The sequence below is a fragment of the Telmatherina bonti genome (assembly GCF_933228915.1).
Source record: "Telmatherina bonti genome assembly, chromosome: 9".
NCBI classification, from domain to species: domain Eukaryota; kingdom Metazoa; phylum Chordata; class Actinopteri; order Atheriniformes; family Telmatherinidae; genus Telmatherina; species Telmatherina bonti.
This window is the reverse complement of record NC_136627.1, coordinates 24,170,632-24,195,281: the sequence shown is the minus strand read 5'-3', so window position 1 is coordinate 24,195,281 and position 24,650 is coordinate 24,170,632. Positions and strand designations below refer to the sequence as shown.

At 39.5% G+C, this 24,650-nt stretch overlaps 1 protein-coding gene across 1 annotated transcript; it reads right to left on the bottom strand.

The window, feature by feature from the left end:
• Positions 1–6,798: 6,798 nt before the first annotated feature.
• On the bottom strand, positions 6,799–17,047 carry bmp16 (bone morphogenetic protein 16). Its single transcript, XM_079246148.1, has 3 exons — positions 16,614–17,047; positions 9,723–10,081; positions 6,799–7,925 (listed from the first exon to the last, which is right to left on the bottom strand). The coding sequence occupies exons 2-3, from the start codon at positions 10,072–10,074 to the stop codon at positions 6,850–6,852; spliced, it is 1,428 nt and encodes a 475-aa protein (XP_079102274.1). The 5' UTR covers positions 10,075–10,081; positions 16,614–17,047; the 3' UTR covers positions 6,799–6,849.
• Between the last annotated feature and the right edge of the window lie 7,603 nt (positions 17,048–24,650).

The following is a 24,650-nucleotide window of genomic DNA, read 5'->3' as shown; positions in this document are numbered from 1 at the left end:
ATAGAGGATTTCCTTTAAGAAAAACAGAATAAAGAATTGTGACAGCAAAACATTATCTGGTTTGTATTGAAAATAAAAATGAACAATTATTTTTCACACATAGTTTTATCACAAAAATCCAAACCTCAGTCATTGTATCCTAATACAAAAATGTGTAAGCTATTACTGGGAGTAATCCAAAATGTGCAGCATTAAATGTTTTATAAGTACAGTGGGTGGGCTATACATTTGACTCAGCAGTTGGTTTAATGGTCGTTTCTGTCTTAGTGAGGAAGCCGGCTGTCAGTCTGGAGGGGACACCAGGGAACATCCTAGCTGCCTGTAGGTCCCCTCATTTCTGTCAGCGTGGGTGGGAAGAATGGCAGGCCAGTCCTCATCAACTCTGTCAACAATCAGTCTTCACTGCAGTCAACCAGGAAGCAGCTCACACACCTGAATCACATCATTCACATTTGACAGATACCAGTATAAAACACAAAATCTTTGGTGTGTGTGCTCCAGAATCTAACAGCAGCTCATACTGAAGTTTCTTGATGCAATCTGCGGCTTGTATGTTCTGATTCAGGTAAATCTGCTTTGACAAGAAGTTTTCATAGAGGAAGGTGTTTTTTTTTTTAAAGCCTGACTTTGAGTATTATTACTAGTCAGATTTTCAGCTGTTCTGGTTTTCTACTTAACGCATGAAGGTAACATCGAAGAATTAAGCCTGCTTTTTTTGCTTGTTGTCTTACATCCTTACTCTTACATCTGAAACAATGATTCTATGCTCAGGATGTAAACATTATCTTAAATGAAAAATACTTAAGTAATCCCCAAAGGGAAATTTAAATTAAAGTTATGGCACTGGGTTTTACCAGTGGTTCTCAAACTTTTTTTTTTCTACAATGTATAATAGGCCCCTTTTAATGTTTTTTTTCAGCCAAATACCAACAACAACAACGACAACAGCAGCAACAACAACAACAACAACAAAGTGTAAGTATGGGCTGCATGGTGTTGTGATAGTTAGCACTACAGCCTCAAAGCGAGATGGCTGGGGAGGGGTCTAAACAGTAGTGTACATGTTCTAACAGTATATGTGTGTATTACCCCCACTTACTCTGGCTATTTTAATTGGTCACTCCAAATTCTCCCCAGGGGTCACTGTGAATGGTTGTTTGCCTCCTTGTGTTGAACTGTGCTGTGATGGGCTGGCTACCTGTTCATGGTGTACCTGTTGATTGCTTTAACTGGCCATATGGGATCTACTGGAATAAGCAAGGGAGGTTTGAACAGTGGTTTTTCTGTGAGAAGTTTGCATGTTCTCACAACATATGTGTGGGTTCTCTCCGGGTACTTCAGCTTGCTTCCACTTTCCAAAGACATGCATGTTTAGGTTAAATGACCACCACTCTAAATTCTCCCATGGAATAAGTGTTCTAGTGCGAGTAATTGTTTGTCTCTCTGTCTTGACCCTGCGATGGAAAGGTGACCTGTCCAGAGAGTACCCTGCCTCCCACTTACAGATTGCTCGGATAGGCTCCAGTTTCCTGCGATCATTAATTGGACTAAGTTGTATACATGAATGAATGAATGAATGAATACATTAAAAATAATAGTAAAATCTGATTTGGAATGGAAACAATGTACAAAGATTTAGTTTCAGGCATTAGCTAAACCTGTATTCTTCTTTCATCTGGTTATTTGAGTCAAACTAAGGATGCCATAGAAAGAAAAAAAAAAGGAATTTGGTTGTATTTATCAAGTAACACTCAAAGATGACAAGCACACCATGTATAAAGAGTTCTCTCATCTGAACTACTGTGTCTGGCACATATTAAAGACAAATACAGACTCCTGGTCAGAAGTGCGACCATGTTCTGTGGCTGCTTCTTACCAACGACTGCTGAGTTTCCTTCTGTATCGTTTACGGATAGTTATCTGCTGTTTTGTCTGAGTCGAGGCTGCAGCTAGTCTGAAACTCACAGCCCACACATGACAAGATAAAGCTTGTCATATTGCATTTATGCTCTGTTTCATCCCCACCAAGCATCTCTAATCATAACATCTTTAAGACAAAAGAAAGAGCAAGTAAATATGTTTACAACATAAATTAATGTGACAAAAAATATGGGCGTCACTAAGTGAGAGATCAACTCTAACTCATCAGTTAGAGTTTATCAATACTTACTGTGCTTTCATTTAAAGGGGATAAATGCACAATTTAACACCAATTTCTAATCTAGTACCTGCAGCAAGACCAGGTTGATGGATCAGACTGAAAGAAGAAAAGGTTGGCAAGCATAGACTGTCGAGAACGAGCATGTGACTGACAAATTGTGTGAAATGAAAACCAGGTTTATTAAGCTGAGCTTTAGAAAGAAGTTGGTATAGGATGGGAGTGATGGATGAGTTGGGAAAAGTAAATTAAGGAATGGGTTGTATGTGAAAGAGGGAGCAGAGTCCTGACGGAAAAAGGCCAGAGGCTGTTGCTCAACCACCAAGTGAACAATGATGTGTTACAGTACACAAGATGAAATGTGTTGGCACTAATCCAAGGTGTTATATGCTGGAACTGTGTGGAGCAGCAAAGTTACATACCATCTGTGAACATGATATGATATGACTCATCTTATGTGAACGTCTCAAACTGTCTCTTTACTTTCTTCTGGTTTTCTCTTCTTGCAGAAACACAGAAACACACCTACACACATCAGTATAGAAGAGACAGGTGTTGAGAGGTGAAATATGCAGGGAAAGGAAGTTTGGATAGTCCCAGCTTTACAGTCTGGACAGTTACAACCAAAAGCTCAGCAGTAGAGCTGTTTCACACTAAATGTGTATGCAATATCATGTGAAGTTGGACTGACATCTGTGCACTTTATTGCCCTATCCATGGTCCCCATTAGACTTTTTATACTTCCATCATCAAGCCTGTTCAAATATTTGCAGTATACTGTAGGTGTAAAGGCTTGAACCTGTAGTAGTCATCAAGATGACCATTAACAAGGTCAAATAGCACTTTTATAAAAGATTTGAACAGTGTGAAATGCTAGTGTGGAGGATGATGTTGACAGGCAAGAAAGAAAATCCTAAAAATCAATAAAAGGTAATTTTATTAAATTTAAATATAATTAAAATCATCAACTTAGATGAATGAAAATATTTGATTTATCACAGTAAGTGAAATTATCTAGCTGAAAGGTAAAGTTTGCAACACAGTTCATGTTATTGAAGTGTACAATGTTGCGCTTTGAAAACCTGCATCTTTTGACGTTTGCAACCTATTTTTGAAGACCAGTCACATCCCCTGTGTGAGGGTTGTCAAACTCTGGCTCTCGTGGACCACCATCCTGCAGGTTTATGTTGTTTCCCTGCTCCTGCTCCAAAACACCTGATTCAAATCAAATGGATCCACAGCTGCTTGTCAACTTCTTCCGAATGGCCCATTAATTTCAGTGAGGTGTGTTGGAACAGGAAAACAAGTAAAACCACATGCCAGCAGCTCTAGAAGAATGGAGTTTGACACCTGTGTCCTGTATGGCAACGGCACCCCCCCACACTCAATACAGAGGGAGCCTTTCCCACTAGGACAGAGAGGATCCTTGGAAAGATTGCATAGGAAAGACCACAACATTGAGTCTGAGGTTTTCACCTGATTTCCAAGGTGTCATCCCACTACCAGACACTCCAGGACACCCTAAAATTTTATTTCATTCTGAAGATCATTCATAGTCCTTTTGGCAGCATGATGGAAACCCACTGTCTCACCACACTTTCCATATATATTCATTCATTCATTCTTTTCTGAACCGCTTAATCCAATTCAGGGTTGCGGGGAAGCTGGAGCCTATCCCAGCTGGCTTTGGGCGACAGGCAGGGTACACCCTGTACAGCCCACTATCGCAGGGCCACACATAGACATACAACCACTCACCCTCACACTGACGGGCAATTTAGAGTAACCACTGTGCCACCGTGCAGCCATTTTCCATATATATATACATATGGCACAGTGGTTAGCAACATATATATATATATATATATATATATATATATATATATATATATATATATATTTTTTTTTTTTTTTTTAAATTTTTTTATTTTTTCTTTTTTTTCTTTTTTTAATGCAAATTTTTTGTTAATTCATTTGCTGGCCCAGTTTCACTGATTAGGCAAACAAAAGCTGCGGCTACAACGTCAGTCAAGGGATGTCATTTACACTAATTAATCAAGCCATATTACTGTCAGACCTTTCAGAAGGCAGAATCTTGCTTCTGAAGTAGTCAGCTGCACTTTGATGGCAACCACTTGGATTTTAAAGCCACTCTTGGATGATCAGATCAGACCTTGACATCATTTTTGTAAATTCTAAAACACAAATGTACATAAAATCACACCTATTTGATTAGATGGTTTAGGCCCTTTCATAAAAAGTTTGGTTTGGCATCAAACTTTATTAAAGGCACTGGTTGTATAAAAATACATGCTGATTTACTTTATAATCAGCCTTTTAACAATCATATTACGTATCAATGGAAATCTTTTCAGTTTAAAGCTTGTTCTAGTGAATCTTAATGTCCTGATTTTATAATTACAATGTCATCTGGCAAAGTTGCCATTTACATAACTCAAAGACAACGTATGTGCAGTGAATTCAGCTGTGTTTAATTTAGATAGAGATCAATGGAGACTAATGATGATCAAAAAGAAGGCTCATCCATCTTCTCCCCGCAGTTTCCAGCAAACAGGTTGTTAACCAGGACCATATGGTTTTGTGCAACAAACCAGTTGTGAAGTCAGGTGAGCATTTTCAGGCATGGAGTGAGAAGAAAGACTAAAGTAGAATGTCAATTATGTTCATGAAGACATACTCTGAAAGGGCAGGGTCTGCTTCTCAAGCACACAGGAATGTAGAGGTCAAAGACCCCTGGATTGAAGAAGGACACAGTGGGCAGACAGTTGCTCGTCTTTCTTTTTTATTACAGCAGCATTTTCTTTCTGCCTCCAACAGAGATATCCAGGCGAAGTTGCATGTGTGTGCTGTTCATTGGTGGCAGCGTGAGGTGAAGCAGTGATTCGCTGGTTTTGCCAAAGGATGTGCTGCAGAAAGAAGATACTCTCCCTTTTGTTTAAACTCCACAGCTGTTTCAATCTAAGAATTTCAAGATCCTTCCTCAGCTGAGGTATTATAAACAAAAAAACTGTAAATCTCTGGTCTCTGTAGGACTTTCTGGCCCTTTATCCTTCTGATCATGCTATCAAGTGAGTTCTAGGCCAAGACAAATGTTTTATGGACTGGTGCATAGGACGGTTCGAGCAAAAGAAAGGTCACTTGACAGTTGTGCTGTTTGCTCTGTTTATTAGAGGTATATGGTTCAAAACATTTTACAAGCTGCTGCTTAAATGTGTCCATTTAGAGAGGAAAATACAACACTAAAAAACATTTACTAAGCTCAGCAGAGAACACTTTAAAGCCCCTGTTCGAAAGGCACTAAAGTTCAAGTTCTGATATCAGTCTTCCTTTTTTTTCTTGCCACATGCAGACACAACTATAACACAGACACCTGTTGTTACACACTTCAGCAGCTACAATATAGTTTTCATTTGATGTGTTAGTTGAGTTTCTAGAGGTAATACCACTTAAGGCAGCTACCATGTGTTTTACACCAAAACGTATGCAGTGATATGGTTGGAAGTAACACAGATTGTTAATTCAAAACACTGAACATTTTTATTGATATAAAGCCACCATAACTGACTTCATGTGGACGGCAGGCTCTCAGTTCACTGTATGCTCTGATGAGTGCAGGTATCTTAAATATGTTCAAGATTAAATACATTAAATTGCTGCATTTAAATACATAATGTGGCTTTTAAGTTAGAATTCAGTGGAATTATGTATAATCACAAGACAACCATTACATGGATTTTTTTTCACGTTTAAAACAAAATTTACAAAAAGTATCTTTTTCTTAAATAATAATGATAGTAGTACATTCAAATAATAGCATTATAGGTTCTCAGCATTATTGCTGCTGTTTTAAATAGCTTGTAATGCAGTGGTTGCTTGTAAGGGAGAGTTTGACTTTATGGTAGAAACAATGTATTTCATAGAAACAGACAAACCTGTTTTCTCGGTGGAAATATTGCAGAAACAATACTATCACATAAAGTCTTGATACTGAGCTGGTGCCATTGTCATATTGCTAATGCTATCAATTGTCAGTAAGTCCACAAACAAGACGGAGAATTGTTTGAAATGCTGCAACAGAGTTTAAAATGAATACCAAGAGACACTTTTGACGGCTTACATCGTTAGCTGTTTTTCACGAAAGCAATGCGCATGTGTATGCACATTTTGGACAACTCAATTAGAGGTCATGGAAAACATGAGTGTGCATCTTTCTAAAGCATCTGATGTTAAACGGCTAGCTGTTGATGCGGGAATAAGCAGATTGTCTGCTCATCTTCTGATGCTGCATCATTGGCGAATGGTAAAAGTGAAGTAATTTTTGGCAGTTAACCTGCGTCAACATTTCTTCTTGCACTTCCTCTTCTTCGTTGTCTCCCCTGTTCCTTTATATTGTTATATGGCAGTCTTTCTCTTACTTGTTTTTCATGTCTGACCTCTTGCTCCTGATAATGATGATTTAGCTGCTTCATCCTTTTAGCTTATCCCTCCTCCTTCCCACTACTATTTCTTATGCCACGACATTAGATTTTACCAGTCTCTGTCTGTTTGCAGTTTTCTGACTGCCCCCCCCCCCCCCCACCCCATCTGCCCTCTCACATGATTCTTCTTTCACACTCCCACATTGCTTCCCAGTCCAAGCATCAGCATCCTTGTTTCCAGGTATCCCTGCTTTACCAGCAGCCACAACTCTCCACCACCATGTCCTGATAATTCTTCAGCACAACTCGCTCCTTAGAATCCATGTAGAGTAGGGCAATGGGGCTGAGGGACGTGGGGACACAGCAGGCCCGCGGCACGGCTCCATTCACAGAGTTTACCATAGTTTGAACCACTGCATGGCTGGAGACATTCATGTGGTCGGCTAAAGGATAGCGACATTCTCCAAGACAGAAGAAAGCATCATAGCCGCTTGGTGCAATGATCCACTTATGCCAGCCAACATCACTGAAATCAACATAAAGAGGATGACGTCGGCATCTGCCACGAGAAAGCCGCTTCAGTTTTGCAGAATGGCCACCATTTCTTTTCACCCTTCCACGGTCACTCCAGCTGAGCCCTCCTTTTTCTCCTCCAAAGCCCTGCAATGGGGATGCTACTTTTCTTGCCCTTCCCCAGCCTTGGTTTCTGTTGTGGCCCTTGCCGGTGTTCCTGGCCTTCACTTTTGATCCTTTTCTTCCTCTCACCCTCTGGCCATTGCCAGAGGTTCTCCTGTTATGTTTCACCAAAGGCTCTCCGTAGCCATCATGAGTATAAGTCACCAAGAGGGGTCTCTCCTGGGCCCAGCTGTGATCGTCCTGCCCCACAGACCTGCAAACCCTCAGATGTCCGTCTTTTTGTTTTTCTGCCTCCTCTTCACTGGCATCAAAGGAGAAGCTCTGGTCAGGAAGTGAGTTGGTACTGTTTTCAGGTCTAACCTCTAGGAGGAAGCCAAGGCTGCCGGTCTCAGCCTGAGCTTTATGGAGAAGCTCTGCACTTAAACTAAATGCTTCCCACAAACTATTTGGTTTATGACTAGAGAGGTCATTGGGGAGTAACCTTGTCTCCAGCAAAATAGGCTCAGGATCTTCATGGTGCTTAGAGAGGTATAGGTTTAGTTTGTGGGGGCCAGGCCCCAGGGAGGGTCTGCTATTGCGCAGAAGCCGAAGCTCAGCAGAGAGCACTGTTTCGTCCTGAGGGATGGAGGATATATTGAAGGAGATGTGGACTCTTGTATGATCCTTCGCTTTTAGACTGTTTCCAAGAGGCTCTGAGCAGAGGAGAGAAAGGGAATATTAGAGTTTAGTGGTGTTTAGAGTTGGATTATATTTAGTACACACATTTGCTATTTGCATCACTTAAAAGTTGCCAGCTGCCTTTGCAATACCATTGAACAATTTCTGAAAAAAATAATTAGGTGTATTTTGGGGTTTTCACTTTTATTGCACAGAACAGTTATATAAATAAAATATCAATATAAATACAATTATATAATATACATATATATATATATATATATATATATATATATATATATATATATATATATATATATATATATATATATATATATATATATATATATATATATATATATATATATAGTATATATATAGTATGTATTAAGAAAACAGGTCATTAAAACAGGCAAACAATAAAGTATATTCATAAAGTGTGAAATAAATCTACTGCAGAACTTAATTTTCTTGCCAAGGACCGTTCCATCTGAGATTCTAGTCCCAGACCTATTTTGCTCTTCTGCTCCCAAATAAAACAGTCCAGAATACAGCATTCATGATACAAGAATAACCTTTCTTTAGTGTAAAAAAAAAAACCATTCTTCAGTGTCAAACATTGGACATAACTTCCATTATAGAAAGGCAAAATTCACAAAAGTCCCTTAAATAATTAGAATCTGACAAAAGTAATGATAAATTAAAATTAGCAAAATATAATTTAGTTAAGTAAGATATTGCTTTTTAATTAGTTCATGTATGACATTTGCTTGTTTTTTTTCCCTCCATTTATTATCTGTACCAGTCAGTCCAATTCTGGGCCATATGGAAGCTGGAGCTGGTCCCAGCAATCAACAGGCAAGAGGCACAGCTCACCCTAGACGGCTCGCTAGTCCATCACAGCTTTTTAAAAATTTTTTTTATTTTAAATATTTCCATTTTAAAAGCAATGTCATGAGTGTCATGTTGTTTTCTTTTTTAAATTTCTTTATTAGTACTTTTGTCAACCTATTTTAATGATAACTGCTTTTTCCTTCTTTATTGGCAGGATATGAAGAAATTTGAGGACAACTGTATCTAAACATGCACTCACCGTGCAACTCTACTTCACAAAGGATGTAACCACCCTTTAGTTTATGGAGTATCAAATACCCCACATTGTCTAGGGTTAGAATTAGTTTATTAGCTGATGTGTTGGGTAATTGAAACTATATGATTGACACTTTTAATTATTAAAATATGAGTAAGCAAATAACTGAGAACCAAAGTAACTATTCATACCCACTCTGCAGAGTAACTACATTTCAGCCAGGGTCCAGCCCTACCCTACAACATGCCTTGAGCTTGATAATCTATCCAGGACAATAAATGGCTATTTTAGCAATATGCAATGCTAAGGAAAACCTTAAACTGCAGGCTGAGACCATAAAGTTATTCACACAACACTAACTGTAGTAACAAATGAACTGAGAATTGAGGTCATTGTATTATTGTCTTCTGCATAATTAGAGTACTTGCAGGATGAGCAAGACTTGCTCCTGCTAACCATAAGATATGAAGCAGATTTATGATATTTTGATTGAAGAGTTCCACTGAGTTGCATTTATTCCATCCTTGCAAGGAAACCATAACAGGCCACCCAGCTCCCTCAGTGACTTCTGTTAGTAGACATAGATTTCAGTAGCACATATCTGTAATCACTTACCTTTTGACAGTCTAAACTGTCTGTTTTTTTAATGTGAAATTATTTTTTCATCCTTAGATAAGATAAATAGATCCTAAAATCTTCCACAAAAAATTTTAGAACAATCATGATGGTTCAGTAAACTTACCGTTGTGATGGAAGCTGCGTACAGTGTTGGCCTGCTCAATGTGCTGGCTGGGGAAACTAAATGAAGGGTCTTCTACTAGGTGGTACTGCTGCTGGTGGAAGCGGTAAAGATCAAGAAGGTAACGTGGCACCGGGGCTCCAGGTCCTGGGTCGGGTTGAGACTGTAGGCCCAGCCGGCTCAAAAGAAGGTTCTGGATGGTCTGAGCCAGATTGGAATCTGGGAATGTTGACATGGGGGAAGGTGTGGGGGACACCTTGCCATGATCTATCTCGCTGGTGTCTCCGCCCTGGCGACCAGACGAGGCTTGAGGTAGCAGCAAGACCATGAGGAGCAGGAGGTTAGCAGGGAGCATTGTGGACCTGGAGGGAGGTGGGGAGGAGAGATAATGTGGTGGAGAAAATAAGAGTGGAAGAAAGGAACCTAAACATCCGGAGAGAGGCATATAATGATGAACGTTTCTCTCCTTGAGCTTTAGAAGTGCTGCATTTACATTTCCACAACTGATTCTTGATACAAAAAGAATGTAAATCACAGCATAATGACACAATATAAGTTATTGGTTGAGAAATCTGCTAAGCAGATGGGCTCTTTGAGATGCTCCTGAACCCTGTATATCATAGTCATCTCTTCTTCCTGGACACACTACTTTCTCATTAGTCTTTAGCTTCTATGTAGCATATGTTCAAGAAATTTACAGTCCACATATCCATACAAAGCGAATTGCTTGTTCGCCCAAACAGTGATACTGTGATTTTTCCTTGTTAACTTATTTTGAGCTTTCCGCCACAGGGCTCATTTATCTCATAGGTTACCTAAACAGGAGTAATTCAGCAGCCTCTATCTGTAATTTACTCTCACTGTGTGTAAAAGAAATCAAAGGCCTCCTTCAGTAATCAGTACTAAGCAGTTGCTGTCCTGCACTTTGCTCTCAGACTGCACGTTTACTTGTGGTTCCCAGAATCTCTAAGAGTACTAGCCTTTAGCTATCAGCCTCCTCTCTTATGGGATCAACTCCCACTGTGGGTTCAGGAGGCAGACTCCCTCCATACCTCGAAGATCAAGCTGAAAACCTTCCCTTTTTCATGATTCTTATAGTTAGGATATGAGCATCTCCTGAATTGGAGTAAACAGCTATTAAAGCTTCTTTCCACAGCTGCATAAATAGGTGAATAACATGGATAATACTGCAACTAGGTGCCAGAATACATAACATTATGGACATTTTTAATAAAAACAAAACAAAACAACAACTTCAACTTTAACTTTACTTTAGTGAAGTTCAGTGATTAGTTACATGTAATTATAACATTTGAAATTAGATTTAAAAAACTTTAACATGATAAAACAGCAATGTTATATAGCTTTGAGCTTGAAATTTTCATTATATATTAAAACATTCTTTTTTTTCTAAAGAATATATCAGTAGTTTATTGGAATAAAAAAAAAAAGTTAGAAGTTTCACAGTTCACAGTTTTATTTTGGCAGCCAGTAAAAGATCTAGAAAACACAGATCTGACTGAATACTGCCTGTCCAGAACTCAGCCGCACATGTTCTGATGAGGACCAATAAGCAGGAACATATGACACCAGTTTTAAAGTTACTGCATTTGCTCAGGATCTTTAGCAGTTTATAAATGTCTTATATAACCTGCTTTTAAACTATGAGCCTTAGTGGACTTTGAAGTGCTCTATTACCGGTCATTGAATTGTTTCTAAAGTGAAAACTGAAATGTATGGTGATGATTTGTTGCATCAATGAGGCCCGTCGCCTGTGCAACAGCCTGCCAGAGACGCTCAGAAGAACCTGAAACCTTCAGAGGCTGCTTGTTTTTGTAGAGCGGTTCAACAACTACCTTTTTAGCAGCGGAACTGTTACATTATTAGTTTATTCTGTTTTACTCAATTTATTATACTTTTTAAAATGTATTTACTTATCTTAATAAATCACTTATGTAATTTTTTTTATTGTAAAAATGATATATCTAAGTAGCTTTTGCTATTCTTTTTTAAAATCTACATTTGAACACTTGTCATTCTTATTTGCTATCATGTTTTAGGTTTATTTGAATTTTTTAAAATTATTTATTGTTATCTCGTTTAACTCCAATGTTTTCCCCATGTGGATCCTCCACGCCAGTAGCCATGCCTGCAAGGCATGTGAGGTTGTTACCGTGTGGATCTACCTCGTCTGGGAGAGAGAGTGGGATTGATGTGTGTTTAAAGAGTTACTTTTCAAAACTCTTTTTAGTAAGCAAACACTTGTTTTTATTGTATAAAGCACCATGTGCTTCTCTTGTATAGAAGTGCTTTATGAATAAAATGTGAATTTTTTTCATCTGACTGTAACTGCACCTCCAGTTTATACTTGAATCATTGCATAGCTGCAGTTATTCCTCACGGACTTCTTCAAGCCAGAAGGTTAATTGATCTTTACAAACTATGGACTTGCCCTCTGCAGCAATGAGATAAAACCTTGTAACAGCTTGAAGAGAATGACATGCTTTGTGGGAAACAGAGGAGCATTTCATGTTCACGGAAAGAAAATCTACAGCATTGATTTTATTTCTTAAATTATAATTTGTTATTAATCAATATTTGCAGTGATTTAAAGTTGCATGTGTGCAAAAGGTTTTGTGTAAAGGCTGGCATATAATGCCTTTTTTAATACATTATTTTTTAAAATCAGGAAAGTATAACATGTAAGATGTTTTTGTGTTCTCCATTTTGTTTCAAACAAAAGCTTCTTGATGGGAATCTGGATTGGCAAAAATGTTCCAGTCCTTCAGCTGTATCAGGGGTCTTGTGAGGCTCTTCATTATCAGGCAGTGGGAATGGCCTTCATGATGTGTTTTCATGTTATATACTTAAATGTAAATTTGAACATTCAAGTTTAATATCACAGATATTAAAATGTCATTTTGCAAAAAAAATTTCGGACTCCTTTTCTTTTGTTAAAAAGTGTCGTTGATGGCTGAAATCTCGTTATTAGAGATATGAATTTTTAAAGGAAAATGTAGCCAAAAGAAGAAATATGAGTATTGTGAAGAAGAACAGGATCATTAGCTTGTTGTTAAAAAGGATAAAAGTAGATAATCATATTATCTATTGCTGATCTCCATATTTCTCCCCAGCAGCATCAGTTATATTAATTGATGGGAATATAAAAATGACTGACATATATTCTCTCAAATAATTTGGATTAAGTTTTTATTTAGTTTAGCTTGACTTCTCTGGGAGGGTTAAGACCTTCTCATTTAAAGCAAGTGATCAGCTTGTCTTGCTCAATAACTCTCCTCTGAGTCAAAAGTCGACCACAAACAAGGGTCACAGGATTACCACTAATACCTGGTTAACACCTTGCGCCTTTGTTGTAAAGGTGTCAATAACCGAGAAAGTAATTACAAGCCAGAAAGGTAAGAGCTCTGCTGACCTGAAGAGGTCGAGGTGAGGTGTTAAAGGATCAGAGGGAAGGTGGAAAACTTGGTGACAGCATAAGATAGTTTTAGCTACAAATGAACGCAGTAATGTGGAATATAGAAAGAAGACTTTGGCTGGACAAATATACCAGTTTCTGAATTAATACAACTTAACAAATTATGGAAACATTAAAATAGACTAAAAAAAAAATATTATCATTCTGAGCAAAAGCTGCTTCTAATGTAATCTATGCATCATCTCCAAAAAACATCTTTTCGTTTATCCTTTCTCTGAGCCAATGGATTATGTTTGGTGGACAGGTTCTTCCAATTAGGACAAATTAATCTTTGTGTTAATGAAGTGACAAATAGCTGAGTATAAGTAAATTGAAAAGTGTTTTTGTTTCCAGTCATGTCTAAGTTTGCATAAAAGGATCTGCTTTATTTTTTGATTTATAATTTCTGACAACATTCTGAAAATGAAAAAGAACAAACAGCTAAATGAAAGAAAATATGTCTGTTTAGTTGTTTGTGGAAGCACTTCAGATTTGGTGTTATCTTTATACTCGTACAAGTGCTGGCATATCTCTCTCTTTCTCGCCTCTATCTCTTTATTTCATCTCGTGAAGGGACATAGAATTGATTAGGGCCCCTAAAGTGAGATAAGAGCAATGTTTATGGCATATAATGATGCTGTAATGACTGCTAATCTCGCCACACTGCCAGAAAGGGGGTAAAAAGAGGTCACAGGTGTGAAGGTGTGTATATTTTTATGCATGTTCAGTTGTGAAAATATGTGTTGCTCATATGGCTCGTGGTTCAAAGGGCAGGCCTGGGAAAATAAGCCACCTCCAAGCGTGGGATTGTTGCTAGCTATCCATTAAACTCTTGCAGCCCCACCCAAGGCTGTTTCACCTGAGGCAGTGCAGCAGAGGACAATTACAGATTAGACATTCTGCTGAACAGCCTCTCCCATATGCTGTGGAGGCTCGTAAAGCATATTAAGGACAACAACACCACCTCTCTCCTGTACTTTCCTCACCTACAAAACCACCCAGGTGACTTTGAGGTACAAAGGTTCAGGCGTCACGGAAGGGTGTGTCGCAACCCGTGTTAGGCAGAGAACCAGATGAAAAGAAAGGAGGTGGGAAGCTTCCCCGTCATTACTTTGACAGCTACAACCGCTCTCTTCTCTAAAGGTGTCTGTGTTATGACTGGTTATGCTTAATTTAAACTGTGCAAAGCGGATGCAGGCCTAATTTAGCAGCTTTATTTGCTGTGTCAATGAGGGTGTCACCCACTCTCACGGCGAGTCATTCCACTTGGCCAGCAAAACTTTTCTGACATTTTAATGATTACACCCCCACAGTTCCTCCTTTTATCTATAATGGTTCATTCGTTTCCTGTCTGGCAGAAGTATGGATTAAATGCGTGCTAGTGAAAAGTACGGAGGATAATTTGTGTAATTTATGGGTTATAGATAAGGTAAGGCAAAGGTATGAAGGTTTGGAGTTAAGCAGCATTTGTGCGTTTCTTCCTGTGTGAGTGGATGCAGCTCAGGCTGTGAGATGTGTGTGTCTACTTCAGACAGTAGCATGACCCTGGCGTGCGACAGACGAGGGTTGTTGCTCCTTTTCCCCCGTTTCTTTCTGAACTCGCTGATTAAAACCCCTGACCTCTGTCCATCTCTCTTTTTATCTGTTTATTTCAAACTCTGCTCGTTTTCCCCTTCTTCCTTCCTCTTTGCATTCCTTGAACTTTGTCCTTTTGCTTTGTCCTGCGTGTTGTCATACTGAACTGTGTGCACATGCTCCTCTCTCCGCGCCAGCATTTTCTTATTCAGCCTCTGACGCTCCTCTCATTCGTTCTCCCCATTTTTCTCCTGTCTCTTGTCCTTCCTCATTAAAAATAAATGTTTGCTCCCTTTTTTGCATCTCCTCCCTGTTAGCCCGTCACTCCTGCACCCTTTCCTCCTAATGTATTAATGTTGGTCTTTTTTCCTCTTTCTTAAATGAATGGTGTTTTTGCGGAAGAGTGCAGCAGACTGTTGCCGGGCCGGGGGGCCGGAGTGTCACCGCAGCCGGCTGATTTATCCACCGCTGCTGTCTTCATGTTTCGCCGGGTCCCTCAACTTTCCCTTCCTGTTGTTCTTCCCATGTTTCTTTTCCCAAATTCCTCCTTTCACTCTCCCTGATTCCCCCCCCCCCCCCCCCCCAGTCCTCCCAGCTCTCATTTTTCTATGTGGCCGTCCCATTCTTTCAGAACTTGATACGTGCAGCGTACATGCCACATGGTTCATTTTTGCTCTCTGAGCAAACACTTAAAAATATGATGTCAAACCTTTCTCATTAGCTAAAATGCAATGAACATTTCACACATAAACACCTGTGAACACTTCAGGATACGTCTGCGCTCATTATCGCTCCTTCACCACATGGATATTAGGTGGAATTAACTGTGGCAAACTTCATGTGCTTAACTAGTCATTAATATATGACTTCGAGCTGTGGAGCTGATATATGAGGTGGGTGAAAACATTTTGCAATGTGAAACGTAACAGTTGAAATCTCTACGGGAATAATTCAGGTGAGCTGCTGTGGGATTTTATTGGACTCTATTAGAGCAACACTCTTAATTTATTCCAGCTGGACTGATTAGCAGCTGCTCTGCACGTAAACACACACACACACACACACACGGGTGCACACACATCTATGCAAAGAACAGTACAGGGTTTAAACTCGCAGTATCTGCCAGGAAGATTGAGTGTGCTCAAATGTGTGTAACTGTGAAGGAGCAGGGTTGCTTTCTATATGCACACACACACACACACACAGTTGACATTCAGGTGCTGCACAGACATGGTGTTTCCCTGCTTCACCCATCTGATCAGGTAACTTATCTAAACACACTCATTGGCTCACAGTACTTCTCTCTAATCTGTGTGAGTTTCAGAGAGAGCATCAAATGGCGCTTTTCCCTCAGTCTGGGATGTTCTGAGTTCTTTGCGTGTTGTGGTCTACAGGAGGCCCCTTTGAGGCAGAACCCTTCACCAGCATCAGTGGAAACACTGACGTCTAACCTGCAACTGTTGAAAGCTCAGAGGCTGCTCTTGTTGCGCGTCTGACAGCTAAAGCGATGTGAAATTCAGAATGAAAATGCTCTTCTGGTTTTTACATTAAAGCTGCTGTATGTTAACACTGAGGGCCAATTCACACTGCGTATGCGGAGGCTGTGGTGAGTTATGCTCTTTGAACCCATAATGGAAGCATTATTCTCTGACAAGTTGCTTACTGGACTAAATTTTGATTGAGCAACACAGTGTGCCAGCAATGTATGCATGTGTGTGTGTGTGTGTGTTTTCCCCAGGGCGACTAATGGCTTCAGCAGCACAGTTCCTGTGGCCTGTGGCTTGACAGACAGATGTGTATGTGGGTACATGTGTGTAAGAGAGGGCTGGGGATGTAGTACTCACGTCCAGGTGTGGTGGGATGTATGCAGAGTCCATGGTTTATCCTTGAGCTCCAGTGTTACGATCCCTCGGCTCGTGCTTTCGCTCCTTTGGACAGAAGTGACAAAGTGGACTATTTACCTCTCTCTGTGGCTTTTTAACCCCCCTCAGAGCAGCTGGTGCATGCCTCTCCTATGTGACTGTAGATAATGCTGCTCGCTCCATGTTTGTCTTCCCTTTTTGCTCCCTTGCTCAGCTTCTCATCCTGTTGTCACTGTCAGATAAGCAAACTCATTAAAACATCTAGCAGCTTCCCCTCTGCTTGCCTGACCTCTGCTCGTAAGCACCACCTTTTTACCTTTTCTTTTTTTTTTTTTTTTTGCCTGCACTTCCACCCCTGGTTGTTTGAAACAAGCTGGTACTCCTGCTAGAAGTATCTCTCTATATCATATCACGACAACAACTCTCTGGTTTCTAAACCTCCTCACTTTGTGTCTCTCCTTTCCTCTCCACGCTGTTCCTCCCTTTTGTATCTCCTCCCCCTTTCCTCCCTCTCTTTCCAGCTCTCTCTCGCATACACACACCTCCGCACACTTATTTCGCTCTCACTCAGAGTCCAGCTGGTAAACTTAGTTTAACTCTAATTGACTTTCCTGGCCATCAGATCCTCTAAAACAGTGATGTCACCAAGGTGAACCCCAGTATCACTAACGCATTTTTTTTTTCTGTCTCCTTCACATACACACACACACACACACACACACACACAGATACATACAAATGTTAACTTACATTGCAATGTGCACATGATCACACTGAAATAAACTAAGTACACACCTTTCCCCACTCACGTGCACATAAACTGGGCTAGATATCCTTGGCGACCAGCAGGTACAAGCAAACTGATTGTTTTCCACAGTTCTTCCTTTAATAAACTCACCTGCTGCGTTTCATTGGCAACATTTTACTTTTCAGCCAACATGCTTGCAGACGTCCACTCCGTCATTATAAATACCCATGACACTCAATGAGAGCAAACAGATTCAGTTACAACGAGATGTATGAATGGATGACTCATAAGAGCTGCCATGAAGTCACCACTGTTGAGTTTTGTGATTGGATGAAAGTGGACGTTAGGACAGAGCAAAAAAAGGAAAAAGCAGGCTGTACTTCTCAATGATGGGTTGAAGCAAGGTGCATGTGTCCTTCCCGCGCTGAGCGAGTGGCGGGGTGAATTTGTATTCATGGGGTGGGCCCATGAGAAAACGTCTCTTTAGGATGCATCGTCTCACATATTAGATCTAATCTGGAGAATCACTCATGCACGTCCCTCCGCTCCTCCTCCCTGTCCCTTCTGCCAGTCCACCCTCGCACAAACACATAAAAAAAACCTCAGTTACAGACCTCATTCATCTGGAGACTAATTGTACCACTGCAGAACAACTTTACACGCAACTAAACATGAGATCTTTTTTATCTTTTTTTTTTTGCAACACGCTTGTTTTAAGGGCTTTAGATGATTTTGTAAATTTGAATTGCTCTTGAGACATGGAGTGAATAATGTTTGTACATTCTTACAGTTCCACCTACTGTCAGCAGCTGAAATTAAAGCTACTGGCCCAAATGACGGACCACATTAGGTTAGCCTTGTGAAATGTGTGCATGTAAAGCCATACATTTCACTACCAGTCAGTGCTTCATTACAGCAAGATGGCTAACTTACTTACAGAGAGCTAGATGAGAAAATGATCAAACTTTAAAACCCCTATCCATTTGATATCTTGACATGAAAGTACAATTGTACAATTCGTCACACTAAAGTGCACCTAAAATTGGTGAGGCATTGTGAGTTTGAATAATTGTGCAGTAATTCATGCCAACCAGTGTCTGGTCTGCCAGAAAGCGAAACAAGTTAAGAAGTTAAATCAAAGTGTTGGATTTGTTCTCCTTGGCTTCAGCCACTCAGGAAAAAAGGAGTCTCAAGTAGGATGATAAACAAATGTAATGACCTCTCATGAGACAGTGGATAGGAGATGCAATTTGACAGCATCACTCTTATCCTTGATTTTATCCTCAAGCTCGGACTCCTCTGGCTGCGGTAAATAAACTGCAGGCATCTGGAAAGTTCATGTGCGTCCCTTGCTTTTCACCAAATACATGGCAGTGACCATGCGTCACAATGTGTCTTAGGCGCAATACTTTTTTGCAAATATTTGGAAACACTGTCTATCAATTCAGACATCTATTTTCTATACCCACTTGTTCCAGTGCGGGTTCATGGTGGTCTACATCATTAGGTGAGTCGTAGTGTACATCATTAACAAATCATTAGTCCATCGCAGCCAACACAGAAAGAAAGTGTTCTTGGGGAAGACCCTGAAGCCTGCATTACCTCCCGATGTGTCCATTGGGGTATGAGTGTGTGTGTGTGTGTGTGTGTGTGTATGTGGCATGCAGTATGAAGTGTTTTGAGTGGTCAACATTACTGGAAAAAACTGCTATATGAGTACAGTCCATTTACCATTTATTTACGAACTATAAATACGGCCTACTCGCTCCTTCAGTGTGAAAAAAAAAATCAAACAAAAAAAAAACAAAACATCAGGGAACAAAAACCAAGCCTTGTTTTACTCTTTAAAAGAAAACATTTATAAGAAATCCCACAGTAGTGAGAAGATAGTAAAATGCAGTGAGATTATTTCACAGGAAACGTTTGAGACCACTTGTCCTAAAGAAGAAAAAAGAATAAACTATCAGCACCAAAACATGTCCCGAAAACATGCCTATGGAGACAAGATACGCCAGTCCATGAATACTAAACTGTTTGCACTGATAGGGAAATCATTTAGCCTTAGCTGTGTTCTATAAAGGGCTTTAATAAGGTGTAACAATACATCAATATACAGTATAAATTGATTCAATGATCACTGATAATATAACAGAAATGCACATGGACAACATTGATAAATCTCAAACTGTTTTAAATTAAAGCACGATATTAAGAATGCAGCAGAGTGAACTTAGGAATAAATACATAAATAAATAAATAAATAAATGTTGATATTTTTGCTCATTTTTGTAATTTGAAGTGTTTTTGTCAGTTGAATTGGATCAATATTTTATTGTGGCAGAATTTGTCTATTAAACTGATTTATCATGACCAACCTTGTGATTAACGTTCTACATGCATTGTGTGCCCTTCTATTCACACACACTCATACTTTAAAACAAGGCTTTTTTCATCCATCATGAATACACACTATGGGTCAATACTGAGGTCCAGCATCTTGCCCAAAGACACTTACACACATGATGGGGTTTGATAGTTAGATGACTGCTCAGACACTTGATCCACAGCCACCTGTTGTTAAAGGAGGTTACTGATAATTAACTTTGGCTTTCAGTCACAAAGGATGTTAGTAGCACCAAGTGTCAGTGTTTTTTGACAGTGAGAAGCCATGAAGTCTATTAGCCTCCAGGCATGTGATTATTCATGTACCATCTCATACTTCTCCTGCAATACTGCTTTTTATTCAACAGTCGTCTCCACATTATCTCACCATCAAACCAGTTTTCTTGTTGATCTACATGGATCTGCTAAATGTTTTTTTTTTTTTTTGTACCAGCTTACAGATATTTTTGCATAAGATATTTGTGAAAGTGATCTTTGCATGTATCATGCTTGCTTTATAGTGCATACTCTTCAGGATATCAAACTTAAAGGGAAAAAAAAGTTAAAAAAAAAAACCCACACACGCCATTAAAGCAAATTTTCCAAACAGCTGAAATCACCGGAGACTCTCATAAGCCTCACCGATCCACAGATGGACCAGTCATTACAAACTGTTGAGCAGCAGACCTTAGTTAAAACTCAAATTTCCAACACATCAAATGTGTAATTTATATTTTAGGCTTTGATAAATGAATAATCTCAAAATAAAATAAAATATATACTGAAAAAAGTTGCACACTTTTCAGCCACAAAATAGGCGGAAAAAAAGCTGATCAAAACTATTAATGTTTGCTACCAGTCACAGGTTTGGACACATGTTCAAAATTAAACCTATTGGGAAAATGTGTCCAAACTTTTGACTGGTAGTGTTACTGGACAGATGATAGCTCATGACAATTTTAATCCTCAGGATAATCATTGAACGGGTAAAACAGAACTAAAACTTCCAAAATTCACTGCATAGAGTCTAAAGTTGGATTAAACTAGATGGCTACACGATAAAGTTTCAGACTCGCTCAGCCACTGCTCTGGCTTCTCTAAGTCGCTTCCCAAAATGAGCAGCAGCCTCCAGCTTTCCCATCCTCTGGAAAAGCTCTCGGCTGCCTGTCCCTCTCACTTCCGATGGGGGTGGAAAAAAACTTTAAAGTAATACCTCACTGCCCTCTTAACAAGCCATCCATCCATCTTACATCCCAGCGTTCCCACCTCTGTACAGCTCCATCCCTCTGAGGACACAGTTTGTGAGGCCTCATCAGGGAAACGGGAGGAGGAAGGTACTTAGATTTATTCTCTCTTCTACAACCTTATTACATTCCCTCTTTCAACAAATTGCCACACATAATAACTCATTGATCAACATGATCCTTCTTCATGCTGTGGAGGTGGCAGGAAGGAGAGCAGGTAGGTTGGTTAAAACGCTGTCAGCGATTCAAGGCAGCACAGCAAAATCTCGACACACAAATATGTAGATTTAAGTGTGTGAGAGAAATACTTCATACCTATACTTTACTTACTTATCAAAGAGTTCTAATGTAATCAGCTTGTTACTGATTTGACTATTAAAACCCAAGTCAAACATGGGTGCAAAGTCAGACGTCCAGGGTCTTTGTTTTATAGCGTGTGTGTGCAAAAGAATTTCAACTTCTGTCACGAGAGAATGAAGCTGTTTGGATGCAAGTCAGCTATGAGGAACTCTCCAAGGGTGTCAGGTGCACTTTCAAAATGGATTATTTCTAGTAATACCTTAATTTGCTCTACAGCTTTGGATGAGTTAAAGAACAAATGAATGCATGATACTTTATTTGTCCAAAAATGGGAACTTAACAAATTTGGCTGCATGATTCCATCATTTTATTTTCTTTTGTTGTACATTTTAAAATTTCATTTTACCATTACTTTATGCTTAACTTAATTATATAAGTATGATTCTATATAATCTTGTCTGTCCCAGATGTTCTCTCATCAGACAGCTGTAACAGACTGAACAACACCACATGTGAAGTGACTGACCGGTAAATAGAGGAAAAAATGCTGGATGTATGGCTATTTCTCTGTTTGCCTAGCTCTGGAAGAGGTTCTCTCAGTTTAACCAAACTAGTCTCAGAACTACTTTATTTTACTTGTGCCAGCACATTCACAGGATTGAAAAAGAATTTGGACATTTTATGTCCCTTGGAAAACCCCACCACATGCTCACTTTGGTCTATTAGACATTCCTTCCCTTTTATTCCAACCATCTTAGAGTCACGTTGTTATTCTTCAAATGATTGTAGCTTACTGGACCACATCTCTATTTTCAGAATGCAACTTGTGTTGTGAAACAGGAAAGCAGAACACATTTACTGCAGCTGGAAACTGCTGGACAGTCAAATCTCTCTCCAAGTCATAAACCAGAGCTTTTAAATCACTTGATTTAAACCTGTGGGAAGAAAAAAAATCACTTTACTGAATCATGGAAAGGGTTCAAATGGATGAATCTGGTTATTTACTGTAAATTTATCAAATGTTTTGTTAGAAAACATTAATTAAAACTAGACTACTAAAAAATAAAAACACTAAGGTGGCACTGATAAACACCAACTTGATGAGATGCGATGTTTACAGAACTTATGGAAACAATGGAGCTTAATCAGTCAGCCATCTGCGGCTATTTTCCTAAATAAAAGTTTTGTCTGCACAGAAAAGAGTGACTCATGAGAGAAAAGCTTCGTACACTTAATAACAAAGACGTCTAACCTGGAAACACTCTGACGAGCACACATCATGAGATCGAATTGTTTCTTCCATGTTCCCAAACGGAACTTAACATTAAAAGACTTCACATTGCTTTGCAGAATCCTGATGCCTTTTACCTGCACATCATACTGACTTTGTGAACGTCACAAGGGAATCATCTCTGTGGTTGTGAAGACATTATTGTTGTTAGCAGGATTTGGGTTTTTCTCATCATTAGTTTCCATTTTGTCAGATTTAAAGCAAACTACCAGAGAGAAAAAGAACATTGGTTATAATTACATTAGTCTTAAATACAGTCAGCATGAAGTCTTAAATGTAAATGCATACTGACATTTGCCACTAAAAATGTGACACCGATTGGTGAAAATGCTACAATAATAATGTTTACCATGCTGAAAGATGCTGAAACACGTAAGGAAAGTAGATGGTAAGAATCTGTTGGATTAATCTGCAAATTGTCATAGAAGAGACTGAAGTTTGAGCCTCATCTGATCCAGCTTTTTCTGTTTCTTTTACTTTTCAGCTTCATTGCCAAGTTGTCACTTGTTTAGCTTAACTGGAGTTTGTCATCATGCAATAAAGGAAAAATATTTCCATCTCTCAGATTTTAAGCCTTTGCTGCAATGTTCTGCATGGTGGACAAATGTGACTATTATAATCTGGAGCAAGACTGCAATCTTTAGTCGATTAAGTCATATATTCATATATTGATTTAAGCTTGGCACAAAGAAAGAATGTTTGGTTGATGATCTCTTTACTGTAACAATACTTTGCAGCAATAAATCATATGCTGGTGGAAATCTGTTTATTTCCTTTTTAAATGGAACCATGGTTGTATGGAAAATGCATTTTTGGGATGAGCACCAGAAGTGAACACCAGCCGTGTCAGACAGCTTGTTCTGCCTTCAACTTTTGGTACCCCAGGTGTACCACAAGCTTAAACACAGCAACACGTGCACCTAAAACTGAATATGTGTACGAGCATTATGTTCAGTGATAAATTCCGATTCGACCTACAGCCTTTGCCTTACAGGGTTAAAGTGGAACTATTATGTGCATTTCAGGCTAATTTATTTTTATTTCTGAGACCAGAAGGGCTGGGATTGATCGAGTTATTGTCACAAATTGCTTTATTTACTTCAGACCGACCCTCTCCGTAGGCTATCAGATCAGCCTGTGGGCAAAACGAGTGGATTGAGACTCTTCCACATTAAGCCCCGCCTCCCGCCACTGCACTACATCGGGAGCGCGCACCACATCTGCTTTCGCTGTTATTGTAACATCTCATAAACAGAAGAATTAGGCTAATATAAACTCAATAAAAAAAACCCCAGAATACAATGTCAACATATAGCATACAGCCCTACATGTTGGAACCTGAATCAGACCCTGAAAACGAAGTGGAAAACAGCAACCCACAGCAACGAATGCAGCAGGATGTCTCTCTTTGGTAAACTCACCAGCCATCGTTGGAAATAACTTTATCCGACGATTTCCACCCGCCTGATGCATTTGTACATGCCCTTGTTGACCAGTAGAAGGTAACCAATCACCGAACCTTATCCCCCGGGATGTCACAAGGATTTCGAAGTAGAAAAAACTCTGAAACGAGGCGTTTTTCGTCGCTGCAACTCAAACTCAAACTCAAACATGCGTTTAGGTGATAAAAAACAGTGCCGTTCACATGTCTGATGAGGATTCAACACTATAACGGTGTAGAAAGCTCAGAAAAATAGCATAATAGCACCCCTTTAAAGAGTGAAGATGACACAGACAACACTGTTGCTCCACAGCTTATGCTGGAGGCAGTGTGGTAGTGCGGGGCGCCATCTCCCTCCCTGGAAAAACAACAGTTGTCATCACTGGGGCCAATCTCAATGCAGAGAGATACCGAGATAAGATTCTGCAACCTGTGGCAATCCCATATCTCTAATGACTGGGACTGAACTCTATCCTCCATGATGAAAATACTTACCCACAAAGAGCAGGAATCAAAGGAGACTACATTAAAAGATTGTCAGTGAATTGGATGACATGGTTTTCTTGTAGTCCTGAACTCAACTTCATTGAACACTTGTGGGATCAGCTTGGTG

What these genes read in the sequence shown, in the direction of transcription:
- bmp16 (XM_079246148.1), bottom strand. Translation starts at nt 10,074, where the DNA reads ATGCTCCCTGCTAACCTCCTGCTCCTCATGGTCTTGCTGCTACCTCAA. An exon ending in ACGCAGCTTCCATCACAACG is followed by an intron (nt 7,926 to 9,722) that starts GTAAGTTTACTG and finishes TCCTCTGCTCAG; the next exon opens with AGCCTCTTGGAAACAGTCTA.